At 46.1% G+C, this 26,702-nt stretch overlaps 1 protein-coding gene across 1 annotated transcript in view; it reads right to left on the bottom strand.

The window, feature by feature from the left end:
* Window positions 1–7,916: 7,916 nt before the first annotated feature.
* gabbr2 (gamma-aminobutyric acid (GABA) B receptor, 2) overlaps window positions 7,917–26,702 on the bottom strand; it is a 117,911-nt gene continuing 99,125 nt past the window's right edge. Inside the window, exons 14-19 of the mRNA XM_084695924.1 lie at window positions 15,359–15,469; window positions 13,594–13,818; window positions 13,175–13,357; window positions 11,449–11,578; window positions 9,608–9,725; window positions 7,917–8,109 (exon numbers count right to left, since the gene is read on the bottom strand). Of these exons, the coding sequence (XP_084552050.1) occupies window positions 7,944–8,109; window positions 9,608–9,725; window positions 11,449–11,578; window positions 13,175–13,357; window positions 13,594–13,818; window positions 15,359–15,469 (933 nt within the window). The 3' untranslated portion in view covers window positions 7,917–7,943. The remainder of the gene's footprint in view (window positions 8,110–9,607; window positions 9,726–11,448; window positions 11,579–13,174; window positions 13,358–13,593; window positions 13,819–15,358; window positions 15,470–26,702) is intronic.

Below are 26,702 nucleotides of genomic sequence, written 5' to 3'. Positions count from 1 at the left end.
GATAGGGGTGGGAATCTTTTGATACCTCACGATTTGATTCGAATCAATTCTTGGGGTCACGACTGCAGCATGACATGCTGTATTGCATTGTATAGCGTTTGTGTTCCAGTCTGCCCCTCTGCTCTCTTGGAAGTCGCTTTACATGAAAGCGTCTGCTAAATGAATAAATGTATTGGACAGTTAATTGAAGTGTGAAGAATGGAGCGGGAGGAAGACATACAGAAAAGGGTGAAGGCTGGATTTGAACCCAGGCTGATGCAGTACTTACCCAGCTTTCAGAGCATGCACGCTAACACAATGAGCTAACAAGGGTGGGACCCTGCTTTCTTCTGGTTTTCTGACACCCCAACTCTGCAGGTGGTTACAACTAGATAGGTCAATGTCAAATTTAAATGTCGAGTTGAGATTGTTGGCTACTGTGTGAGGGGTCTTGTGTTTAAATCTGGCTGAAGGATCTTATTACAGCTCAATTTTTGCTCTTTTACGTAAATAAAACTGTAAAAGGTACATTTATTTTTAGACTCTTCAGTGAGCCTTTCCTGGTTGGGTACCTGGAAAGACAGTTGGGAGAGGGGATCTGGACAGTCGGGGAGTGTGCCGTGGTTACAGGATCTGGGCCCATGGATGTGTCAGGCCCTACGCTCTGTGCTGGATTTGAACCCAGATCGTTGTGGTTTAGGCCCTTGCTCTCACCCACTACACAATGCTGAACACAGAATTATTCTTATACAGGATAAATGTGTTACATCTTCAACTTTTCTAACAGTGTTCCAGGCTAGAACCAGATGGAGGCAGTGACACTGCTAATTACATTTCTGCCTCAAGCACTTATTAGTCAGTAAGTTACTGTGGAATGGATAGATTCAATAAACACATATAGGATGTGTACAGTGGCTTCTGAAAGTATTCAGGCCCTTTCACTTTTAGCACATTTATTGTAAATGGGTGTAAACAGCCATTGTTGCCCATTTATCAACTACCTAATGATCTATAATGAAAGTGAAAACATGTTTTCTATAAATCTTTGCAAGTGTCTTACCTCAGTACAGAAGCCCCTTTGGCAGACATGACAGCAGTGGTTCCCAACCCTGGTCCTCAGAGCACCCCTGTACTCCATATTTGAGATGTTTCCCTGCTCCAACACACCTGATTCAAATGGTCATAAGCAGGCTTCTAAATCAGAAAGGGATTTATTTGCCATGAAAGTTTGCACAGACAAGGAATTTGCTTTGGCAGGAAGATGCATACAATAAATATATAGGAATCTTTAATTTAAATATGTGGTCTAGCTATACTAGGGGTACATAAACTAGCAATACTAAGTAGAATATAATTCAAATTAAATAAACAATAAAATATACAATAAAATATAAGTTGCAGTTAAGTATATAATAAAATATAAGTTGCAATATATAAGTTCTGCTGGATAATGACCCATTCATTTGAATCAGGTGTGTTGGAGCAGGGAAACATCTAAAACGTGCAGGAGAGCGGCCCCTGAGGACCAGGATTTGACACCCCTGATCTAAAACATGCAGAACAGGGGTGCCCTAAGGACCAGGGTTGGAAATCACTGTTCTAGGGTACGTCTCCACAAGCTTTGCACACCTGGATCTGGGTCGTTTATTCCCTTCCTGACAGATGTTGTCCCAAAGCCACTCCAGCATTATCTTGCGTGTATGCTTCGGGTCATTGTACTAAAAGGTGAACTCTCGCCCCAGTCTGAGGTCCTCTGTATCCGGATGCATTCATCCTTTCCTCAAGGCTTACGAGTCTCTCTGGCCCAGCTGCTGAAAAGCACCCTCATAGAATTATGCTGGCACCACCAGGCTTCACCATAGGGATGGTATTAGCCAGATTACCAACTGTGGTGTTTGTCAAACACAGCCCAAATCATCTTTTCTTCATGCTCCGAGTTCTTTAAATGCCATTTGTCAAACTTTAAGTGGGCTGTGAAATGCCTTTTTATTCAGGCGTGGCCACTCTACCATAAAAACTGTTGAGATAGCCGTCAATCTAGCAGGTACCACCATCTCTGCCGAGGACTTACAAAGCTCTCAGTGACCTTTGGGTTCCTTGGTCACCTCCTCGACCAAGGCCCTTCTTTCCCGGTTGCTTAGTTTTGTCAAACGGCCACATCTAAGAAGAGTCCTGGTGGTTCCAAGCTTTTTCCATTTCACAGATTACGGCCACTGTGCTCCTTGAATACAAAAATAGAAAATGTTTTATACTCTTATCCTGATCTTTGCCTCGCTACAATTTCATCGCAGAGGTCTTCAGAGTTCCTTGGACTTGATGGCTTGATTCTTTTCCTGACAGTGTCAATTGTGGGGCCTTATGTGCACACAGTTGGATGCCTTGGTAAACTATGTCCAATAAATTCAGTTTGAAATAGGTAGACTCCAAAACAAGCTCTAGACACATGTCAAGGATAAGTAAAGCAAACAGGATGCACCTGACCACAATTCAGACCACCACACCTCTGAAAGCTCTGAATGCTACGAAATGGAGAAACAAAAACTCCCAATGTATAGTGACACCAATACTTAAAATAAACATCATCAGCTATATCACTGGCAACCAGAGACCTAAAGTAAAGGAGGTCAACATACAATAACACCACACTAAGCCCAGCAGCAAGGTCAGAGGAAGTCCATGCTAAGGATTTACAGTTCAGCAGAGCAGTGTGCCATGAGCGCATGCTGGACATCAATCTGAGATGGGGAGAGTGGAAGTACTAGCCATAACTCTCTCTCTAATCATACGGCTTGTGCATGATGACATAACTCACCCCTGGTCTGCTCCCTCTTGCCGAACAGGGCCGTTTTTCAAACAGGAATCAAATTTTCCCCATACATCAGATGTTCTACATGGCTTGTATGTAATCATATGGGCGTTGCAGTTTAAGACACGATAAAATGGTTGAATGGTAAAAAACTTGAGAGGCTCTGCGTGGTCCTTGTGAAAAACGTCACGCATCGATCATGTTTTGATAAGGCGACTCCGATGCCTGGTTTCAACCAATCAACCTCATGAGTGTCTACCTGAAGATGTCAGGGAGGACAAACACTTCAAACAAGGCTTCTGTGTGCGTTTCTCCACCCAGTTGTGGGTGGGGGAGACAGTCGTTTAATCAGCCCTGTCTACGTCATCCACTGTCTGACCAACTAGACAACTCTACCCTCATCACGACTATGGCTATCCATCATCAGTGGGATAGGTCATGTTGAGTCTACTCGATATGTCTCAGTCTTATCTCTTGTCCTCGCTATGTTTTCTCCTCCACCGTGTGGGATTGGACTGGGCTTTTGAGCCCCTCTGTCTAGCGCTGACATGCTAAATATTTAAGAATGCCATGGAAAGGGCTGGTCATGTCTGACACAGTCTTTCAACACACAAGCATTCTTTCCTCACTTTCTCTCCAACCATCTTCTGTCCTCTCTCCCTCCCTCGACCACACATTTTGCCGCTAGGCTCCTAATAGTTCTATTATTTATCAGCCTCAACATACAGGCCTTGGCTTTTCATTACACATTTTTTTTCTTGCTGCCTCTCTGTAGACTGTGTGTGTGTGTGTGTGTGTGTGTGTGTGTGTGTGTGTGTGTGTGTAAGACAGGCTCATATGCTGTGTATTTTCCTCTGTCAAAGTGCCATAACGTACTCTTGGCACAGTACAGTATACAGTCAGCACTGCACTTGGTGTATCTATATTTATATATGCACACTTTTCTTCTACTAAGATATTTCCTCAGTTACCACTGTTGAAGCAGCATTAGTATATGGAATGCAACAAAGGGGGCTCTGCCCTTATCCACAGATCATGACTGTAGACATGTATTACATTTGACAAGAACGTTTTTAAAATTCTGTCCTACCTGAAAAGACATTTGAGTGTTTGAGTACAGCTCTGTAGTAGCTCCCCTCTGAACAGTACACATGCTTGTAGAATGGTCCCACCTGGACCAATTTGGTGCTGATTAACCATGTGACTGACAAAGGGATTTCAATTGGTTGATTGATCAAATTGACTCCCTCTCCAAGACCAGAGTTCAAGACCAAAACACCATAGCCACCTCACCTACCTTGGATACCTTTTATATATACTTTGTTTGAAACCAACTGTGGATTGAAGATTTTAAGTTATTTGTTTAGAGAGCAAAACCAAAATACAGGCTTATTTTCATTGTCTCACTTTATTTAACGATGATGTGAGAAGTAAAGGCTGTCCAGAACATTCAGACAATTAAAGAAGAACGTTGGTTAAAAATCCCTATTACAACCAATGGCTCCAAAATGATCTCGTGTTCAGCGTGATATTGTATTTTACACAGTTTTTCATATCTATCTCATCTGTACATAACATAGTTACAGATACTGTAAATGAAAAAAATGACTTCCAAGTATCATCGTGGATGTTATGTCAATGTTTCCTTTGAAACATCAACTGTAGAAGATATTTTTTTTTTTCTATAATTTTTACAGATATAGTTCTCTATGTCTTTCTGGTATAAGAAGTTATTGCCCCTCTCATAACTGTTGTTGCATTCAAACATTTTTACCCTAAATTGAACGGAAATTCTACAATGTTTGCATGGAGTAATACCACAGATGAATAGGACAAAAAACTATAACAGTATGAAACTTAGTCATTCTCCCCACTTTATATATTTCTCACATTTCTTATATTTTTTACATACTGTATGTTTCATGATCTGCAGAAATCCTCATGACGATACATACAAATATATGATAATATATAGAAGTGTGTTTGAACATTGAACTGAACGAAAATCTTCCATGGAACCCAGGCTAAGCATGTAACACTAGCTTGCTGAGCATCATGAGAATTTATTACAGAAGATGATGAGCCCTTGGTCTACCACCGTTGCATTTGAACTATATTGTAGCTTTTAAAGGAAAAGAGTAAATTAATCATAAACAAAACAAGGGCACATTAAAAAGTACAATACCTGATGAACAGCATTTGGCATTTGGTACAAAAACAAAAAAAAACAAAAGTTATCTAAAATGCCAACAATGTTATGTTTTTTGAATGACAGACAAGTAACCCTTCTGAGGTTTATTCAGGTGATTAGCAAACAAGTATGTTGTTTGTGTGTTTTATTGTCTTTTGCCATCTACAGCCAGTCACATCTGTTAAGTACCTTAACGTACATTTTCCACTGGACGTTAATAGTTTCTCATTGAGAATCTTGGCTTCAACATTGACTGCTTGATGTAGTGGTGCCGGGGCAACAACATAACTAAAAGTTTGATAGAAAGAGGAACTATTGTCTCAGTGTGAGAGGATAAAACAACAGAGTGGAGTTTGTCACGACAGTCGCAAAAACAGAGGTAACTATGTGAATCATACATTTTTATTTCATGCCGTCTTGAGAAAGCCAAATACCAAATATCCCATACATCGACACCATCAGGGTATCAGCAAATTGTACACAATCACATATAATGTACTATATAAAAATGTGGACGTTGTCATTTATTTTCTCCATTGGAAGTAACAACCAACCATTGTGTCTCACTCCCTACCTTCCAGAAGTGAATGTGGTTCTCTGGTTGGCTGAGGTGGTGACGCTGTGGCTTCATTGGAGGTCTGTGCTCTACTTCTTCTCTGGGAGGGGTTAGCTCCGCCCCTGGAGCTGGGCAGGGGCCAACGTTATTAAAGCTCTGACAGGAAGTCACACCAAATCTGTCCAATGGCAGTCCAGTGTACATCACATGAAGCTCCTCTCCCAGCCCCTCCCCCCTAACCGGTCACGCATTGGAGGACATCATAGGCGTCGAGAAACATCAGATGGGGGATCCAGTCAGCCAGCTTGGGGTGATGTCCATGCGACGCGTCCCACATGGGCCCACGCACTGAGGCGTTGGATAAAAAGAAATAATGTGTTGTAGGACGTACCCTTGTGACGCGGATGTTGTTGTTAGCCTACCGTTCAGCGCTCAGCGCCAACCTTCTACCATGTGCTGTGGGTTACAGTACGAAGACAACAGGCACAGCGCTCAACAGACATCTTAAAAAGGAAAAACCAAGACACCAATGGTGAAATATATGCTGAAACAAACTCTCTGTGATACATAGCTTATTCAAGGAGTTCACTCCCCCCCACACCCCAAATTTATAGCATGTTTTTGTTCTTGTGAGAAGTTTTACAAAGAAAATAAACAGCTATGTCTACGGCTGTCACACCACCACCCCATTCATCCCTGTGTGACCTAAGGGCCATCTGAATTACACAGAAATACATTTCCATAGCAACCATTAGGTTACGTTAACCAATGCTAAGTGCCAGGTGTATTTTTTTCCACAACATTTCTGGATGTAGAAGTGTAGAAGGTCTGTTCTTTTCTCTGTTTGAAGACGCTGTGTTCCTGTGACTGTGTTGTGGTCTCCTTCCTGGTGCTGCTGGCTCCAGCCTCTTCTGTAGCCAGGCCCTCTTAGACGAACACAGGTCTTAGACAGCGTTTCTAACCGTGGTAACAAAAAAAACAAAATGGCGGAGCCACATCTTGGACCGTTGTCGTTGGGCTGGGTAATAAAGGGAGGGAAATCATGTTCTACTCCATGTCAGCCCCTGCTGCTGAACACCTGGATGTGGCACATCCTCAAGGTGTATTCCACAGCTCTTCTGTGAGCCAGTCATGAGTCCAAATGACCTACGACCTCTAGACACCTGCTTCTTTTGATACTTTTGTCAACTTGTTTGCAAGAATAAATCTGAATGTATTTTTTTTGCCTGTGAACACAAATATCCAGTCATGATATTTATCTTACTGTGCATCCATGTCAGGTCTATTTTCTCCTACCTTTTGCCTTTAAACCCTCTCAAGGTGTAAATATCGATACATCATGATTGTTTAGAAACAGATGAATCGAGCAGAAATTCCAAACAGATGAAAAGCCTGCATGGAGATTATCCTTGCTGAGAAAAAAAAATGGTGCAAATTTAGCAAAGTGGAAATTAAGATATCACTTTTAAGTTTAAAAATTGGCCCCTGGTATTGTTAGACATTACGCTGGTCACGGATTTGAAGAAATCTAAAATGACAATAATCATACTTCTTGCCCACCAGCCAGTGCATGTAACATCATTTATAACAACACACTTACAATGGAGCGCTCCTATGACACAAATCCATTCCGTCTCACGTTTTTGCTTTCAACGGTTTCCTTGGAGAATTTCACTACCTGCCAATCCCTGGTTACAGGCTAACGCCTCCCCCATAGTCCATTCACAGCATACTCAAAGCTTACAATACACCAAAGTTAGAAGGTATATACAAGTCTCTTCATGGGAGGTGGAGGTGTCTAATGAATCCCTTTTTAGGGTTAGACGTTGCCACACTTATGTCCAGTCACTGAAGTCGTGAAATACTCAGGTTTGACGTGTGTGTGTATGACGACAAAAAAAAAAAGGAAAAAAAGTCTGATTCCCTCTTGAATCAAGCAAGGCTCCAGGTCACGCTCCTCTGCTGCTGGGGTGAGTGTGTGTTTGTGTGTGTTTGTGTGTGTTTGTGTGTGTTAGTGTGTGTCTGCATGTATTTGCATGGACAGGTAGGTGACCAAGGGGAGGTGGTTGTAGATCGTAGATTGGGGGGAGGGGCTTGTAAAGGTCCTCCTGTACCGCCCCCCACCCCCTTTTGCCCTCCCACCCCCCCACTGGACCCGAGCCTAGGAGTTCAGCTCTGGAGGAGGATGTGGGGGGCAGGGGGCAGGGGAGGGATAATCTACAACTGACTCTATCCAACACACTACCTCCAGTAGCACTGACAACCTCAGCCTAAAACCTGTCTTTGTTCGATTTACATTTAAAAAAAAGAAAACAACCATGTGTGTTCCGTTGCCCTCCTCTACTTGGAGGAGTCGGGGGTGTGGGGAGGGTGGCGGCGTGTGCGGACGGGCGGGGAGGGCCGCTGAGCGCTCACAGGCCGGAGACCATGACCCGATAGGAGGGGGGCATGTGTCTGTGGCGCGGGCTGGAGCCGGGGCTGGCACTGGGGCTGGTACAGCTGGCGTCCACCCCCCCTATGGAGGGCAGGTAGGCGTGGTGTAGGATGGGCAGCTGCAAGGAGAGGCGGCGCTGTATGCTGTGGGTACAGAGAGAGAGAGAGAGAGAGAGAGAGAGAGAGAGAGAGAGGTGAAGAGACGTCCAGGACTGTCGCGCTCGCAGAGGTCCACACACGTGCAGGCTGGTGCACGCACCGACTCGTGTCCACGCACAGGCACGCGGACACACCCACACGTGGACCGCACGCACATCCACCCCAGTGCCTCTACACGAATCCCTCAACAGGGAAAAGAAAGATGGCGTCTGTCACCGCCATGGCATGCAGAACAGGCTGGCCGCTCGCCCGGCCAATTACATAACCAAATACCAGTTATGTAATAAACAGACGAGAGGAAGCCCGTCAGAGTTCTGGGGGGTAGTAGTTGGGGGTTAGGTCTTGAGATGGATTTCAGTTGTTCCATCTGCTGGCTCTCTCTTTTTTTCTAAGGCTTCTTTTGCTGCACTTTTTCCTCTTTCAAATCTCTGTCTCTCCCTCTCTCTCTCCAAACGCAATTTTTTGCTCCCCTCCTCCACTTTCTCCTGCACTTCCTCTTCTTCTTCCTCCACTTCCTCCTCCACTTCCTCTTCCTCTGCCTCCTCCTCTTCTTCCTCCACTTCCTCCTCCTCTGCCTCCTCCTCTGCCTCCATGTGATTAAACATTCATGGGAGTAGCTCAGAGTGTTTTTCTCCTTCTGTTCCCTCCTCTCTCTTTCAGAGCTGCTTCCTAAGGTGGTGGTAAATCACTGGTTACATAAGCCTTGCCATCTCTCTCTCTCTCTCTCTCTCTCTCTCTCTCTCTCTCTCTCTCTCTCTCTCTCTCTCTCTCTCTCTCTCTCTCTTTCTCTTTCTCTCTCTCGGTCTCTCTCTCTCCCTGTTCAGTGCCTACACTCTCACTCTCTCGTGTTCCTCGCTCCATGTTTCCTTTACTCCTTCTCTCCATCTTCTCTCTTAGTAGTCTTTGCTAAATGAATGTGGGAGGAAGAAGGGATGTCAATGATGCATGAAACACACACACACACTCTTACTCCCCCTCTTTCTCTCTCTCCTGCTCCATTTCTAATGAAGTTCACATTCCAGTGCTTGTCTATGAATAATACAAGGCTGATCTTTTTTGTCACCCAATTGTTGTGTATGCTCTTTACTGACGTGTCTTTAACATGCAATCATCAGTCATGCAGGACCTGTGAGTGTATGTTTGTGTGTGAATATATATTTGTATGTGTGCGCGTCTTAGATAAAAGACAGTAGATAATTACAGTATAAACACATAACATGTAAAATGTAAATATATGTGTGTGCAAGAAAGTGAGCGTGTTTGTGTGTGTGTGTGTGTGTGTGGGAGACCGAAGAGAGGGTCTCTCATATCAGGCCCAGTCCTTTACACAGGGGCTGGTTGCCTGAGCAACCACCAGAGCTGTTGGTGCTTACCATCCATGTGACGTGTAGTCTGCAGAAACACACCAGGCAGACGGGGGAGGGAGGGAGTACAGGAGGAGAGGAGAAAGAGGGAGAAGAGCGGGAAAACTAAAATAACTCACTGTTCTGGGGAGTTGATATCCTCCAAGGTGCCCCTGTTTATTCTAGAAGGATCCACAGAGCCCCACTGAGCCTGGGGCTTCTGTTCCAGGTGGTTCTTCAGCACAGACTTCTCCCCCTCTGCACACACACACACACACACACAATGAGAAAAGTGAGTGGTCACAGAATTCTGATGAAGAGGCTGCTGTGTCGCACCTTTATGTTCTTCCCATTCCATCTAAATACCAAACAGCATATTAAAACCTCTGCCATTGGGTATGGCTCTTTTTCTTGTTCTATGTGTGATGTAGCTTTGAGTCGCACAGCTGTTTTATGTCTCCTCATGTCTCCATGGTGGGTCTATGTAATAGTGTAAAATGGATAAATGAATGAAGCGGTGGTTTTAATTGTCCCCGTGTGGATTTACAGCAGGGTGTGAGCAGTGATGGCTTCACATCCCTATCGCACATTCCATTATAGGAGGAACACACTCTGTTCTGTTCCATCAATCATAGACGGAGAACCGAGAGAAGGAGGCAGAGGGAGGAAGAGAGAGAGATAGAAAAGAGATAGATAGATGAGAGAGAGAGACAGATAGATAGATGAGAGAGAGAGAGAGAGAGAGAGAGAGAGAGAGAGAGAGAGAGAGAGAGAGAGAGAGAGAGAGAGAGAGAGAGAGAGAGAGAGAGAGAGAGAAAGGAAGGAACGAAGGAAGGAAGGAAGAAAGAGATGTTAGCATCCTGCTTGCGACCAAGTAGGAGGCATGTACTGTATGTTGTGGGTACAGGGGGCAGGGGGGGGGGGGGGGGGGTTGGCGTGTATGTGCATATGAGGATGTGTCTCTATAGGAGGGTATTGCCAATCCAACTCCTTGATCAGTTTAGCAAAGCAGGAGCTCCCAAACGACTTTGATTGAATTTTGATGGTCCCAGATTCTCACTTCTCTCTCTGCTGACCTGATTTGAGGCCACATTGTCACTGGAGTGTCCTGGTGGCAGAACAGGGACCCTAAAAAGTTGCTTTACTTCACAGAAAAGATGCTGGCTGACTTATCCTAACCTTGTATTCTGCCAGTAGAGCGATTCAACATAGCTATAGCAATGGATGTTTATAATAAGCACAGTGGATTCATACGTGGATTTGGAGAGCAGGGAAATGATCAGCTTGGATGGAACCTAGATTCATACACTGTAGATAATCCTGTTTTGGAGATTAACGTGGAGCGGGGAAAAAGTGTAAGCCTACTCTCGGAAAAGACTTGAGTGTTGAAAGTTCAAGTTCGGAGTTCAATCTTCAGTTTGGGGAGGCAGCACATCCTATAATGAGGTTCAGACCTGAATGCTAAAAATAATATTTATTGTCCAGTAAGGCTTTGGGTCTTTACATTTAGTCATTTATGTACCACACACGTGTCTGTCTGTCTGCCTGCCTGCTGTGTTTGTGTATTTACATCCACTACAATTACCACAGTCAGCACACGAGCTCAGCCTGGTCATTAGCCAATAAGAAACCACTAGAGCAACAACAAGGCTTTCCTCTCTCCAAACCAAGAGCCCATCTGTCTAACCTCTGCCCTTCAGCAGACACACATCAGCCAGTGTCACTCCAAGGACTGCATCCCCTTCTCGGTTGATGCCTCACACACACACACAAGTACGTACACACACACACACACACACACACACACACACACACACACACACACACACACACACACACACACACACACACACACACACACACACACACACACACACACACACACACACAGCTAGTCTGTGACTAATGTGAGTTGCTAGTGTGTTGTTGCGTAACAGCAGTGCAAGTGGCAGTGATGACGATGGCGGTGGCTGTCTGTCACCTTTGCCATCGGTGAAGTTGCGTATGCTGAGGATGTTGTTGGCGTCCTGATAGTGGTTCTGCTTGATGTAGGGGGTCTTCTCCGGTGTGTCCTGCAGCTGCATGGTCACCTCCTCCAACTCCTTGTCCAGCTGTACACATTCACAGGAAGTAGGTCAGGAAATAGGTGAATTGGTTGATCCATGCATTGATTTTTACGCTTGTTACGTTTTTTCTACCTGACTATGTCTGTTTAGAGAAGCACTGTCAGAAAGGGTTCAGGCTGTACACTGGAGCAGAGTAACAGGGAGAGATACTATATACTGGAGCAGAGTAACAGGGAGAGATACTATACACTGGAGCAGAGTAACAGGGAGAGATACTATACACTGGAGCAGAGTAACAGGGAGAGATACTATACACTGGAGCAGAGTAACAGGGAGAGATACTATACACTGGAGCAGAGTAACAGGGAGAGATACTATACACTGGAGCAGAGAAACAGGGAGAGATACTATACACTGGAGCAGAGTAACAGGGAGAGATACTATACACTGGAGCAGAGTAACAGGGAGAGATACTATACACTGGAGCAGAGTAACAGGGAGAGATACTATACACTGGAGCAGAGTAACAGGGAGAGATACTATACACTGGAGCAGAGTAACAGGGAGAGATACTATACACTGAAGCAGAGTAACAGGGAGAGATACTATACACTGGAGCAGAGTAACAGGGAGAGATACTATACACTGGAGCAGAGTAACAGGGAGAGATACTATACACTGGAGCAGAGTAACAGGGAGAGATACTATACACTGGAGCAGAGTAACAGGGAGAGATACTATACACTGGAGCAGAGTAACAGGGAGAGATACTATACACTGGAGCAGAGTAACAGGGAGAGATACTATACACTGGAGCAGAGTAACAGGGAGAGATACTATACACTGGAGCAGAGTAACAGGGAGAGATACTATACACTGGAGCAGAGTAACAGGGAGAGATACTATACACTGGAGCAGAGTAACAGGGAGAGATACTATACACTGGAGCAGAGTAACAGGGAGAGATACTATACACTGGAGCAGAGTAACAGGGAGAGATACTATACACTGGAGCAGAGTAACAGGGAGAGATACTATACACTGGAGCAGAGTAACAGGGAGAGATACTATACACTGGAGCAGAGTAACAGGGAGAGATACTATACACTGGAGCAGAGTAACAGGGAGAGATACTATACACTGGAGCAGAGTAACAGGGAGAGATACTATACACTGGAGCAGAGTAACAGGGAGAGATACTATACACTGGAGCAGAGTAACAGGGAGAGATACTATACACTGGAGCAGAGTAACAGGGAGAGATACTATACACTGGAACAGAGTAACAGGGAGAGATACTATACACTGGAGCAGAGTAACAGGGAGAGATACTATACACTGGAGCAGAGTAACAGGGAGAGATACTATACACTGGAACAGAGTAACAGGGAGAGATACTATACACTGGAGCAGAGTAACAGGGAGAGATACTATACACTGGAGCAGAGTAACAGGGAGAGATACTATACACTGGAGCAGAGTAACAGGGAGAGATACTATACACTGGAGCAGAGTAACAGGGAGAGATACTATACACTGGAGCAGAGTAACAGGGAGAGATACTATACACTGGAGCAGAGTAACAGGGAGAGATACTGTACACTGGAGCAGAGTAACAGGGAGAGAGAGGTGCTGTCTTACCTCTGTGATCTTCATGCGTAGGCGGTGGTTGTCAGTCTGCAGGCCGTCGAGGCGAGAGGTGTTGGCCTGGTTCACGCTGGTCACAGATGTGGATGTCTTGGAGTCCTCCTTCTTCTGGTTTTGGGTGAACTTCAACCTTCGGTTCTGAGTGGCTGCATCTGGATTGGTCCTCATGGTGATGAACTGTGATGGCCCATCCCCCCAAAAGCAGAGAGCATTGGTTAGGAAATCTGGGATATGGAGTCAGGTTTCCCTCCTGGGGCTTCCTGATATGCTGAATGTATACTGGGTCAATGCAAGATCAGTAACATGAGCTTGACCGCAGGGACAGAGAAATGTCCTTACAGACAGACAAACAGAAAATCATCCATTCATCTAAGCATTTATTATTTGTCCCTCCCTCCCTCCTCCGCCCCCACCTTGGGTACGAAGACCAGACAGAGGGTGATGGTGGAGCAGAAGATGATGACGAGGGCCACGATGCAGAACTGGACGTTGGGCTGGTCTCGCGTCAGGAAGGACACGGCAGCGCCAATGATGCACATGATGCCCACATTGTAGACGCTCATCCCGATGTACTTGCTGTCGTTGAGTGCAGGGATGCTCACGTTCCTCGTCTCCCAGGCCAGGAAGCAGCCAAACAGCTAGGGGTAGACAAGAGGGGGGATAACGAGGGAGGGAAGGAGGCCGGAGGAAGGAAGGAAAAGTGGAAGACACGTTTGGCAACGCTATTTGAAATACAGTATTTGCTCTTTTTAACAATAATATTTCAACTCCAGTGACATTCAACGGCTGGTGAGAAATAGGGTTGTAAATTTGTACGTTATTAATTTGGTTGACACTATATCATTTGGGGTACTCTAAAGAACATTTTGATACACTTTTGCTGTACCTCATGAGAAGAGAACGTCTTTGAACTCAAATTGAGCAATGAAACAGGCACAGAAAGACAAAACCACATTGTCGCAGTTATCTGGTTCAACGCATTAATTCTACATTGGTACAACTTCCTGGAAAGGAGGTGGAGAGTTATGGTTTCAAATGGTAAATTTTTAATCAAATGTGTATGAATTTCTGCCACAACTCCCTTAGCATTCCCATTGTGACATGCACACATGATACATAATTCAATTCTGTTCTGAAGTCCGCTGTTTATCTTAATGAATGTCTGCAGAATGACAACCACAGAGATTGGCAAAGCAGTCATCTCAGACTAGCCTACTATGGGGGTAAGGTGTGTCTGTGTGGTCTTGTGCATGTGTGTTTTTTGAAAAGAAAGAGTGATAAGAGCCAATGTGTGTGTGTGTACGCGTCACGGGACGGGAGCATGACTCAACCCTGTCCCAGTTGATCTCAGACACAGACGTCACAGACGCCTGTCTGTCAATGTCTCCCCTCTTCCACTCCCCCCCCTCCCCTTGGTCTGTCTCTCTCTCTCTCTCTCTGTCGGTATCCTTTCTCTGCTCTCATCTTTTCATTTGTCTGTCGTTCTCCATACTCTCTTCACTTACCATCTACTCTCTTTTTCATTATTTACACCGTTCTGTGTCATCCTTTGGCGTTCCATCTTTCGTTTTCCTCTCTTTCCTCCCTCTAACTTTCTACCCGTCTTTTCCTCCTTCCATTCCTCCTGTGCTCACTCTCCTCTCCTCCAAATCCTCACATGCATTCCTTAAGCCCCTCCTCCAGTCCATCCTTTACTTCATGACTTTCTTTCTCTCTCTTTCCCTTCTCCCCCTTGCCTTGCCCCTTCTCTCGCATGGCTATAAGTGGACTCAAATGTCTGAATTATTTACAGGTGGAGCTGGTTGACGTGAGGGTTAGAGTTAAGGTATTCAAATGGCCCAGCGAGGCTGAGGAGGAAAGTTTTAAAGGATGTCACATTTCATTTGGAATGCTCTGGCTTCAGAGAGAAAGAGAGAGAGAGAGGGGGGGGAGAGAGGGAGGGAGATAGAGAGAGAGAGAACGATAGAGAGAGAGAGAGAGAGAGAGAGAGAGAGAGAGAGAGAGAGAGAGAGAGAGAGAGAGAGAGAGAGAGAGAGAGAGAGAGAGAGAGAGAGAGAGGGAGGGAGACAAGACGAGAGCACATCACTGAGGGTGACTGGTGTGAGGCTGAAAAACACAGGAACTGAGAGTTCAGATGAACCCTCCTCTGACCCCCCCCCCCCCCCCCCGGGTACTCACCATAAGCAGGCCTTTGTATGCGTAGACGATGCCCAGCCAGATGGTCATGTGTGTGTTCTCACAGTGCTCCAGGAAGGGCCGGATGGCAATGTCCCGACCCTGGGGGTCTGCCTGTGGACACAGAGAGGGGTGCAGCTAGGGTGACTGCCACATCCTCAGGACGACCTCACACAGAAACACCAACAAACAAACAAAGGGGACAGTCCGGACAAGCCGGTCAGTCAGTTAACAAGCCGGTTAGGCACCGTGTCAGCCAGGGACCCAGTTTCACCCACTAACCACCCAGGAAGCCTGCTGACTCACCAGTCAGCCTGCTGACTCACCAGGCAGCCAGCTAACAAGCCAGCCATTCAGCCAGGCAGCTTGGTCTCCTCCTCCCTCAGGTAACATTTATCCAGACTTGGGCTGCTAATGACCAGGACTAATGAGCCCTATTCATTAAGTTGATTTACATCCTGCCCCTCCCCCCCCCCTTTACTCCTACTTTAACTCTCTCTTCCTCCAAGTTGTTCTCCACAGTCATTGTCCGTTTCACCTTTCTCCCTACCTCCCTGGAATGCTTCTTTGCTTCCTTCTTGCGTCTCTCAGTCATTCACTCTCCATCTCTTTCTCCCTCGCTCTTTTTTCAGGATAACCGTTTACTTAGTACCTTGGCTGGTGAGCAGCAACATCCCTTGATAGGGTTCTGGGAGGGACAGATTAGCAAGGACAATGAAGACATTGAATAAAAACACAATTAGACTTGGTCTGGAGCTGACCGGAGGCTAATAAATCACCTGTTTGCATGGGGGAGGCTAACTCTACTGACTGTTTGCATGGGGGAGACTAACTCTACTGACTGTCTCTATGGAGCAGAGTAACGCTAACCAAGTGGAGGAAATGAGAGCATCTGGCTCATAGCAAAACTCGACAGTTAGTTCCTGTCCTCTAGAAACAGCAGCTGCAGCCTAGTTTGGTGTGCCCCACTTAGCAACACCTTTCAGCCAGTCTGACAATGTTTTCAGGACACACACACATGCCTTTTCATATATTCACAAACACCCACCCACATTCACCTATGTCCAATTACACCACAATGAATATAAGAAATCACCTGAGAAGACATTTCAGCTCTCAGTCTGTGACCCAGTCTTGGACCCTTGTCTAAGATTACTTTTACATTAAAAGGCAACCAGAATCACAGAATAAGGTCTTCCCGCTTTACCCATAGTATCTCATATCCAATAGATAGGCCTAGTTGTTACATCATATCCTATAAAGGATAGGCCTAGTTGTTACATCACATCCTATAAAGGATAGGCCTAGTTGTTACATCATATCCTATAAAGGATAGGCCTAGTTGGTCACATGACATAGAAGTCATACCCAAATGTTTGATGGGGTTCGATGTCTGGACCCAGCAAAGGGTCAACACGGACCAAGTCAGCGCTGCCTCTCTCCGTCTCAAAAGTGGGAGTGAGTGAGTTTCAAAAGACCTTTGAATGGCTGCGGCAAACATAAAAACTGCAGAAGGCAACGCCACTGTGTACTGAGATAGCACTAAGAGCACTTCCGTGTGACACAAGCTCTGCCCTCAACTCTCGACGCATACACTGAACAAACATATGCATGCGTAGCAATGACGTGGAGGAGACTATTCTCGTATGATCGTCGAGGATGTCCATTGGCTTTGGGAATGCGGGGGGGTGGGCGGGGGATCAAGGCTCCCTACGCATGCTGCATGAAGAGAAGTCGAGGAGGAACTGAGAAGTAGGTCAGGGAACGAAAGGGGGAACTATTTACGAGGCACACCCTTCCCTGTGTCTGGATAAGAGGAGAGGACAAGAGGAGAGGAGAGACATGGTTGGATGTTAAATCACACAAGCAGGTCACTTCCCAGCTGAGCTTTACATCTATCTATGCATGAGTTCCAAGTCTCCTAGGCCCCAGTTCTGCAACTTCAGCTGAACTACAATAGTAATACAATTAGCAAAATGGCCGACTATCACACCAGACCAGCCCAACAGACCGTCCGGGGGGTTGCCAGGCAACAGCCGGTGGGCTGAGTGGCCCGGAGCAGCAGCTGTGATATCGGGTGGCTATGGTGATGATGATGATGATGCTGGTGTTGGCATGGTGACAGTGTTTTACTGTCATTTATCAGCACGTTAGGCCTTTAATGTGCCTGTCGACAAGAAGGATACTGACAGGACTGGGGTCTTTGAAGAGAGGGAGGGAGGGAAAGGAGGAGGAATGGAGTTAGAAAGAGGTAGGTACAGAGAGAGAGGGGGAGTGGGGATAGAGAATTCTCTCATTCTTGTGTACAGTACAGCTTCTACAGACTTATGATGGCAGTGTACATTGGGTATGTATGTGTGTCTCGTGTGTGTGTGTGTGTGTGTATAGATGAGCCATCAGCTTTTTGACAGAAACACTCCATCACTTGCAGTGGCCATTACAAAAGGGATTCCATGGAGGAGTGAAGGAGAGAAATAGGGAGAGAGCGAGATAGAGAAAAGATATCTGGAGTTTGTGGCAAGGATTTATGTCACTTTGTCAGTGGTATTTCCAGAAGGAGAAGAAATAGACAAAGATGAACAGTGATAGAGAATGTGGAAATCTAGAGAGAGAGAGGGGGACAGAGATGAAGAGAGGGGGAGAGAGATCAATGCAGACGAGTCCAGCCAGTGAATCAGTGTCTATACAACAGGAGAGCTGTTTAAGGAACCAATGTACCAGTGCCAGTGCCATCTACACAATTGTATGCACGCGTACACACACACACAATACTCTTTAGATGCCTTGTGAATAAACAGTTACACAATGGGAGTCGTCATCTCATAAAGACTGATAAGAGGACACAGTGAGAGAAGGAGAAGGAAGGGTAGAGTTGACAGTATTGGAGGGAGGACGCTGGGAGAGACTAAGAGAATCAGGATCAAGGATGGAGAGATGGATGGATGGATGGCTGGCTGGCTGGCTGGATAGCTAGAGGAAGTGGGAAGGAGGAAGAGATGGAGGAAGAGATGGAGGGCGGGAGGAAGAGAGGGCTGCCCCTGGCCTGGGCTGACCTACATGCAGCCAGGCCAAGCAGGTCGGGCGGGAGAAGGCCTCTGGCTCTCCTGGACAAACCAATCTACCCAGTGGAACTACTGTAGGGTTTTCTAAGCGGAGATAATCACCCAGAAGATGGAAAAAAGCACATTTTGTCTCTTTCCTTTCAATTTTTTATTCTCTGCCCAGCAGAACATTATAGATGACCTCAAACAACAGGACTTCAAAGAGGCTTGGCAGAGCAGAACTGTGTGTGATGTGTGTGTGTTGGCAGAACACACATGCACACACACACACACATGCACACACACAAACTCCAGCAGGAAGCTGCCTTAACTGATTTATTAAGCACTAAACGTGTCATTAGCGCAAACGGCTAACCCTGAACATTGAGCATATTTAAATATGCAAATCGAGCAGTATTGCTTCACACCCATTCGTTATGGAAGATACAATGGTTTTACTGGAATATTTCCGTCATCTAATGTCCCTTCATAATCCAGTTGAATCTAGTCTTCTGCCTTGCAGAGACGGCACTGAAGCAGATGCTATCTGGCTGCCAGCACACTGGCAATGTATTATCGGGGACTGGTTTAAGTGCCGAGGATAACACACTCACAAACCTTCCACATATGAACATACTCTTAGTATCAATATGCACACATACCACATCCAGCCTGCACAGAAACATCCCTACGCCCCACACCAGACAGAGGGAGCCCAGCGATCACGTTAACTAACACCGGAGAGAGAGGATGAGTTCAGATGTAAGGTGAACTAACAAGAGGATTTGTGACTGTCTGGGCCTCCATACATCCTGGCTGAGTCAAGGACACGTGCTCTGAATGAGCATCAGCCAGCAGACTTGACAAGTCATTAAAGCAGCCTCACCCCCTCTCCTTCCAGCAAGACACACACACACATGCACACATGCACACATACACACACTAAACAGAGAAAGATGGTGTCCGAGTAACCTTCCATCACACTCTGAACCAACACCTCCTAAGATTGCTGTCTGCTTACACCACACCCAGGAATAAGGCAGTGACAGCACATTTATATTGTCTACTACACATACACACACACATCTCCAGTGTGTGTGTGTGTGTGTGAGTGGGTTGCACTGTGGGACACATTGACCTCCATCTCAAATAAAGATAACTGTTTCAAGAGAAAATCACTTAAATCTACTGGCTCCCTTTAAACCTGGGTTTAAGTGTGACATTCATGCAAACCTTTCACCTTTCTATGTGACAAATTAGGGACATGTAGGTGCCAAGAGCTGCTTACTCTAAACCAGCATCATCACATTTATAATTACTCTCTCTTATTGGTTGACCTAGTGCACTACATTACCCAACATCCTTTCTCCAACAACCGTTCCAGGAAATAATTTAATAGCCAGGAAGTATCCCTATCATCAGCTTCATTCAATGTTTACCAAAGCTTTATTGATTTGCAAACCATTATACCAAATTGCATCTTATGGAGGAAATGATCTACCATGTTAACAATAATTGAACATGGGGGGTATTTCCAGAGTGAGCGCTACGTGTTTCTAGTTTAATTGCTCTCGGGATCCTGATAACATGAAATGCAACAGGGATTGGACACAAGGCAAGAACCCTACAGAACATCTTTTTATGGTTATTAAAAGGCAGGGATGGAGTATAGAACAGCAGAATTCCTCAGTGAGAACAGACGCAAATGTATTAATAACTGCTCTCAGAAAAATACTCTTTATGCTGCCGTTGTGATTGATTTGGAAAGCAGAAAAAAAGAAACCTTCCTACATCCAGTAGAGGGACAACTAACACAAAATTCTCTTTCTATGAATCCCTCTTTCCCTGGTCTCAGTCTCCCCCTCTCTCCTATTCCCCTTGTCACTGCGAGGGGAGCGAGGGTGTCATAATTGTGTCCTATGAGGCCTTGTTGCCATGAGTTCTATGTTGTGCTTCTTTAATTGGCTCTGTTATCCACAGGAAAACCTCAGCAGAGACATAGATTGCTAGGAAGGATTCTGTATGTTGATGTGATCCTGGGTTAGTATTGCTTGTGTGTATTTGCGTGTGTTGACTCGAGGAGCCACACATATTTATCTGTAGTCTGTCATATTTGTTGAGTGTTGAGGATTTTCAATATTGCTCCCTCCTCTCGTCTCTCCCTCTCTAGCCACTTTCCCCCAACAGTTTTTTTGGGGCTTCTTCTCTACATACGGTTTTCATTCATCTTTCTCCTCACTCCTCTCGCTTTCTACACGACCGCTCTACGTCTACCTTTCTCCATCTGCTACCCTCCTCTGTGTCCCTCTGTCTGTCCCTGTACGTGTCATCTTCATCTCCCTATCAGTGACCCCCCCTCTCCCTCTCCCAGGTGTGAGGAGCGAGGACAGCTAACGGGGGCAGACGGCGTGAAGCGGCCCTGGCATTCCCCTCAGCCCGGATCACATGACCACGGCTCGTCCTCAGGTGTGAGGGTGAGAGGAGATGAGAGCCAGACCATTGCATGACCCCTGACTCTCTCTCTCTTCTCTCTCTCTCTATGTTATTTTCCTTTTCACTTGTCCTGCTGCTCTTTCTCTCACTCTCAATTTCTCCACAACTTTTTCCTTGATTCTCTGTCTCCGCTTTTCCCCCAAACGCCCCCACCGCTCTGTTTCTCCTACACCTCTCCATCATTCTCTCCCTTCTCTAGGTGCCCACAACTACCCTCAGGGCCTTGGCCCTGTCTCTGCCTCGGTTCCAGGGACCTAATGATGCAGAAATGTAGCAGGACTCTCCAGGAGCTCTCTGACATGCTGTAAAGGACAAACCCACTGCTTGCTAGCACGTACACACACACATACGTACATACATACACAGACACAAAACAAACATGCAAACACATGAAAACACACACACGCACACACACTGGGAATGACATGTTCAGCAGCACCCTGCCATGCTGGAGAATGGGCGGGAGACATGATGGAAACATCGATACCACGCCTCTGGGAGCAGACACCATGAGTGGAACACACAGAGTGTGTGTGTCAGCCTTGTAAACACCTCGCTGTGGCCGCAGATACATGAACACACACAAACACACACACACAAACACACACCAACTTGACGGTGAGTCAGAGGTTCCCAGAGGGACTCCTTGCCTTAGTTTGGCCCTGATAAAGACAACACCTTATGGCTGCGTTCTGTTGCCCGGAGATAATCCAATACAGTGCAACACAGAACCACACACACCTTTAGAATATAGGACACCATTTATAGACATACTTCATAGGCCTACACATGCTTCAGATCCCACAATTTCATACTTTAGAGAGGACAAAAAAAAACTATAATAAAAGTAAAATTAAGAGCCTTCTGGGCCCAGTAGTCTACTTGCTGTATGACAAAGCTTGCTAACAGCCTCCATATATAACTTTACAAAGCCTCCTCTTATCCATGCAAGGTAGTTGACTTTCAAAAACATTAAAACAGGCATGGTATATACTTTTCCAATACATAAACAGTAATAGAATATCAAATACACAGGAGGCCAGAAAATGAATTGACATCGATTACTGAACCACTGCAGACAGCTCTGTGACAGTATCATGTACAACAAGCTTTTCAAAATGGCAGACTCTTTGTTGGTTCTGAAGTGTGAGCGGGCAGTGCCATGCCAGGCTGCTACTTTGTGTCTGTGGGGACCTTAAAGAGCTACCGCGAGGTCCTATCAGGATCAGCCCTCTGCTACATCACCTCAGAGCAGGAAATCCATAAAAGGGCCCACAGTCAATTACCCCAGCTGTCAGGAAGCTGCCTCCCCAAGGACAGCAACCAATCATTACGCCGAGGACGGTGCTCCACCAATCACGCAAAGTAGAATACCTGAGTCAAAAGACAACAAGACAAACATGCACATTCCTGGAGACTATGGATTCTGTGGTTCATGGAAGAAGGGTTTGAAGGGGATTAGTGTTTGTGGTGAAATGTTTGTTTAGGGAACATAGTTAGTGGTATGGAAGGAATCCTTTCTTTTTAACTAAGTAACTTTAACACTTTAATATAGATAAAATACGATGATGGGGTGTGTGTGTGGGTGTGTGTGTGTGTGTGCAGGGATGGATTAACCAACAGGCCTACCGTGCCCAGGGGCCCATGAGCTCAGGAGGCCCCTAACCCACAGCCTCTGCGTATCGTCGCTGTTATTAACTTGACATGTAGTGTATTGATATGATGGTATGTGCCGTAGCCGGTATATGATAGGCTTAAGTCATTAATGTATTTAACAGGGCCCCAAAAGTCCTACTGATTAAACTAAAAAATAGCCTAAACATTCACTTTGAAGATGTCACAAGAAAGAAACCATCATTATACTTTTCAAGTGAGTGTTTATCCCCTCAGTTTATCTATAGGACTTTAGAGGGGCTGAGTACTCCATGCAATATGGGCCCTTCAACTTTGTAGGGAGAAATCCAAAAAGCAAGTGCAAAACAATAGCATTAGCTAATAGCATTAGCTGTGTCTAAGCACCCCCAACAAACATCATTCATTGAAGATATAATATTGTTAAGCCTGTGATGGTAATTTTTCAAGAAAGAGAGAGGGTTGTGTGGGCTACAAATGTACACTCTATTCTAGGGTTACAATTATCAAATATTTTTGGCATATAATTGTTTTTTATTTTGTTGATTACTCGAGTACTTTTACGTTACTAAACAACCATATCAATATTATTCCAAAATTATTCCTATTATTCCTGACAGTATTATACCCCCCCCCCCCCACCAAAGGGGAGGCTTGACACATCCAGGCCCAGGGGCCCGTGGTTTCTTAATCCATCCATGTGTGTGTGGGAGGGGGGGGGGGGTAGGAGGGGGTTGTCCCAGAGGTAACCAATAGAAGCCACAAGCTGGGAATAATAACTACATGCTTTGTTGCTTCTGTGCCCTGGCACAGTCCCTACACTGGGCAGGCCTGTACTGGCCCCCGCTCATAGGGCTGAAGAAGACAGAGAGAGGGGAGTGTTGTGTTTGCAGGCCACCCAAGTGAATGGATCTGGTGTGGTGAATTAAGCTAACTGTGTTAGCCAGCTAGCTGTCTGAGTGCATTTGGTTGAGAGCGTTATGCTAGGCTAGCAGCACTATGCTAGTGTCGTAGGCAGGCTGGCTGCATAAGGCTAGCTGTATTGGCAGCAAGGCAGGATGTCAGATGGTCAGAGAGGTGGTGGTGATTGAGGCTCAGCTGGTCCAGGCTGGCAGATGTTGGGAATCACCAGAAGGGACTGGGCAGGTGCTGAGACAGCCTCCCCTGGGCACACTGCCCAGCAGTGGAGGGCATTGAAGGGCTGGCAGTGCCCACCTGGGGGCATGGTGGTCGAGGGGAGAAGGAGATAATGGAAAGATGAAAAGGCAAAAGAGAGGCCCTGGTACATTAAACTAGAGATACAATTATGGGTGAAAGGAGGGGAGGAAATTCTGTCAAAAGTCGGAATGCTGAAAATATATTGATTTTGGCACAGAGGAAACTGCCAAGGCTTCAGGCTGGTTCAGAACATTCCAACCTTTGTGGTGGCATACATAACACATCTAGAGTTCTGCTGCAGAGGGGAGATAATATCCATGCCTCTGTACTCTGCAAACCCACAATAGGCACACTTGACTCATCTTCAATAGAGCCACTAGTAAGAATAGCGTTTCTATTCTGACTGAAGCAGATTAATTGAGATTGAACCAGTGCGGTTAATGATATGTGCCCAGGCATCTCACACACACAGGTGAGAGTTCTCTAACTCTAACTCTCTCTCTCTCTCTTTCTCTCTCTCTCTCTCTCTCTCTCTCTCTCTCTCTCTCTATCTCTCTCTCTCTCTCTCTCTCTCTCTCTATCTCTCTAACTCTTTCAGTTTTTGCTTCTGTCTCTCATTCCCCATCCTCCCTCTGTCCCTGTCTCCCTCTCCCTGTGTCTCTGTGTCTCTGTGTCTCTGTGTCTCTCTCTCTCTCTCTCTCTCTCTCTCTTAATTCCAGGCGTATCGATCTCCTCCATCCAATCATGCCATCGCTGATACAGAGCTGGCCCTCTAGGGAGCTACAGCTGGATTTCATTAGAGGAACGAGAGGATCAATAGGAATATATGTGTGAGGGGACAGAATTCATGCATCTATGTATATTATCATGAATCAGATGTGAAATATGAATGCTAACTAACTGATGATAGATGCGTCAAACATTAAACCTCCGTCTTTGTGTGTGTGTGTGATGTGTACTCATCTGATGTAGAAATGCACCACGTCAACCCAACCAGCAGGGGGCTCACGTCCGGATCTTACTGCATTCTAAAACACTGCAAAGTGTTCTTGGGCAGTTGCAGCAATGCGCTACTACTCACAGAAACACCACAACTATAAATTGCAAACACCCTGACACAAACGGACACACACATCTACACTCGATGACTCACTTGATCGGTATGTGTGTCAAACCTCTGTCCTCTCTTACGACACACTTCTCTTCTGCTCTCCTCACTACACAGAGATCTGTCCAGTGAGGAGCACGATCATAATGACTTCATCATCATGAATTCCAAGAAGAGAGGGGACAAGAGAGAAAGAGATCAAACAAGTACACCTATGTTTCTTAGCTTCCAGAACATTCCCACTCGACAACAAAACACACACACACACACCCTTCTGTATGGCAGTAGTTGCGTCTCTCATAGATACGCACTCTCCCACTAACACCTCCCTTGGCGAGAGGCTGGCCGACAGAAGTCGTGCGATTGGTCGAGGCGATCATGGTGGCTGGTGAGCATGCCTGGCGTGTCAGTCAGGTTAATTACTGTACAGATGGCTGATGGGATGGGGGGTGAGGGGGGGGGGGGGGTAAGGTGGCGTGCCTGAGAGATAATAACACTGCTTTGTCATCTGGGGAGACACACACACACATTTACAGATGCTGTACACTGCACACATGCATGCACACACACACACACACACACACCCTCACACACACTAGACCCTTAAAGCAGCAGACATGCACATCATTCCATCTCTCCATCATCTCTCAGTCACTCTCTTGCTCCCACTGCAATTTCTCCCTCTCTCGTTCTCCCCCTCGCTCTCTCCCTCTCATCTCAAGAACTAACCCTGATCATGCTCTTCATTCCATCACAGTTTCTCCCCTCTCTTTCATCACCTCCCTCCCTCCCTCCCTCCCTCCCTCCCTCCCTCCCTCCCTCCCTCCCTCCCTCCCTCCCTCCCTCCCTCCCTCCCTCCCTCCCTCCCTCCCTCCCTCCCTCCCTCCCTCCCTCCCTCCCTCCCTCCCTCCCTCCCTCCCTCCCTCCCTCCCTCCCTCCCTCCCTCCCTCCCTCCCTGCCTCCCTCCCTCTCTGCCTCCCTCCCTGCCTCCCTCCCTGCCTCCCTCCCTCCCTCCCTCCCTCCTTCTCACTCACTTCTCTTCACACTTCTCACCGACCCCTGCTCTCACTCACCAAAATGTGTCTCTCCTCTCACACTGTGCTAGACCGCGATGCGACAGTTGGTCATGAGAAACAGGCCAAAGAACATGAGTCTATTAACAATTCTGCTGAAGAATGTCCCAATAGTCATTACAGTAACTAGCACTGGTGAACGTAGCAGAATGCTAACACTAAACAATGTGAGAGGTGAGGTTGCTGGAGCCCAATAATAACATGACAGGATTTTGTGGACATGGTACTGACAAAGGAAAGGGGGGTTCAAGGACTCAGAAAGGGAGGAGGAGAGTGTAATACAACCTGGTTCAAGTGAGGGTCGCACAGCTAAGTGGCTAGAGTTGGGTTTTAACAGCCTGGTATGGTTACAATCACCCCCCCCCCCCCCCCCCCATGCACTTCCTGATCCACTGAGGTATATTGATCCTGGACGTTCATCATCTTGCCTTGAGGCAACGTATGTCAGCAGTGACCAATGAATTGGGGCTGGTGCACAGATACACTCACACACACACACACACACACACACACATAGATGAAATTGGACAGAAAGAGTCCAAGGAAAACGTGCTGCATGTCAGCAGTTGCCTGGCCAGTGGCAGTATGATGACATTATTCATTATTCATTCATTTTTGATAGCCCATGAACAGCTGGCAGCAGCGTGAATGGTGTCAGTAGACATAATTGGAGTCCCAATTCCATCAGTGCATGTTCACATGTCAGAACATCCATTATAAACTCAACTCACACACACCATGATGTACAGATACATTTCTAATGAAATCTGGCTGCTTGCTGTTATACACTATGACAGAGGTGAAGTGCAATATTTGATCTCTGACGATCAGAGATCCACTTT

Source organism: Hypomesus nipponensis, chromosome 4 (assembly GCF_054491055.1).
Source record: "Hypomesus nipponensis isolate SF chromosome 4, ASM5449105v1, whole genome shotgun sequence".
Classification (NCBI taxonomy): Eukaryota; Metazoa; Chordata; class Actinopteri; order Osmeriformes; family Osmeridae; genus Hypomesus; species Hypomesus nipponensis.
The sequence above is the reverse complement of the archived record's forward strand: the minus strand, read 5'-3'. Positions and strand labels throughout refer to the sequence as shown.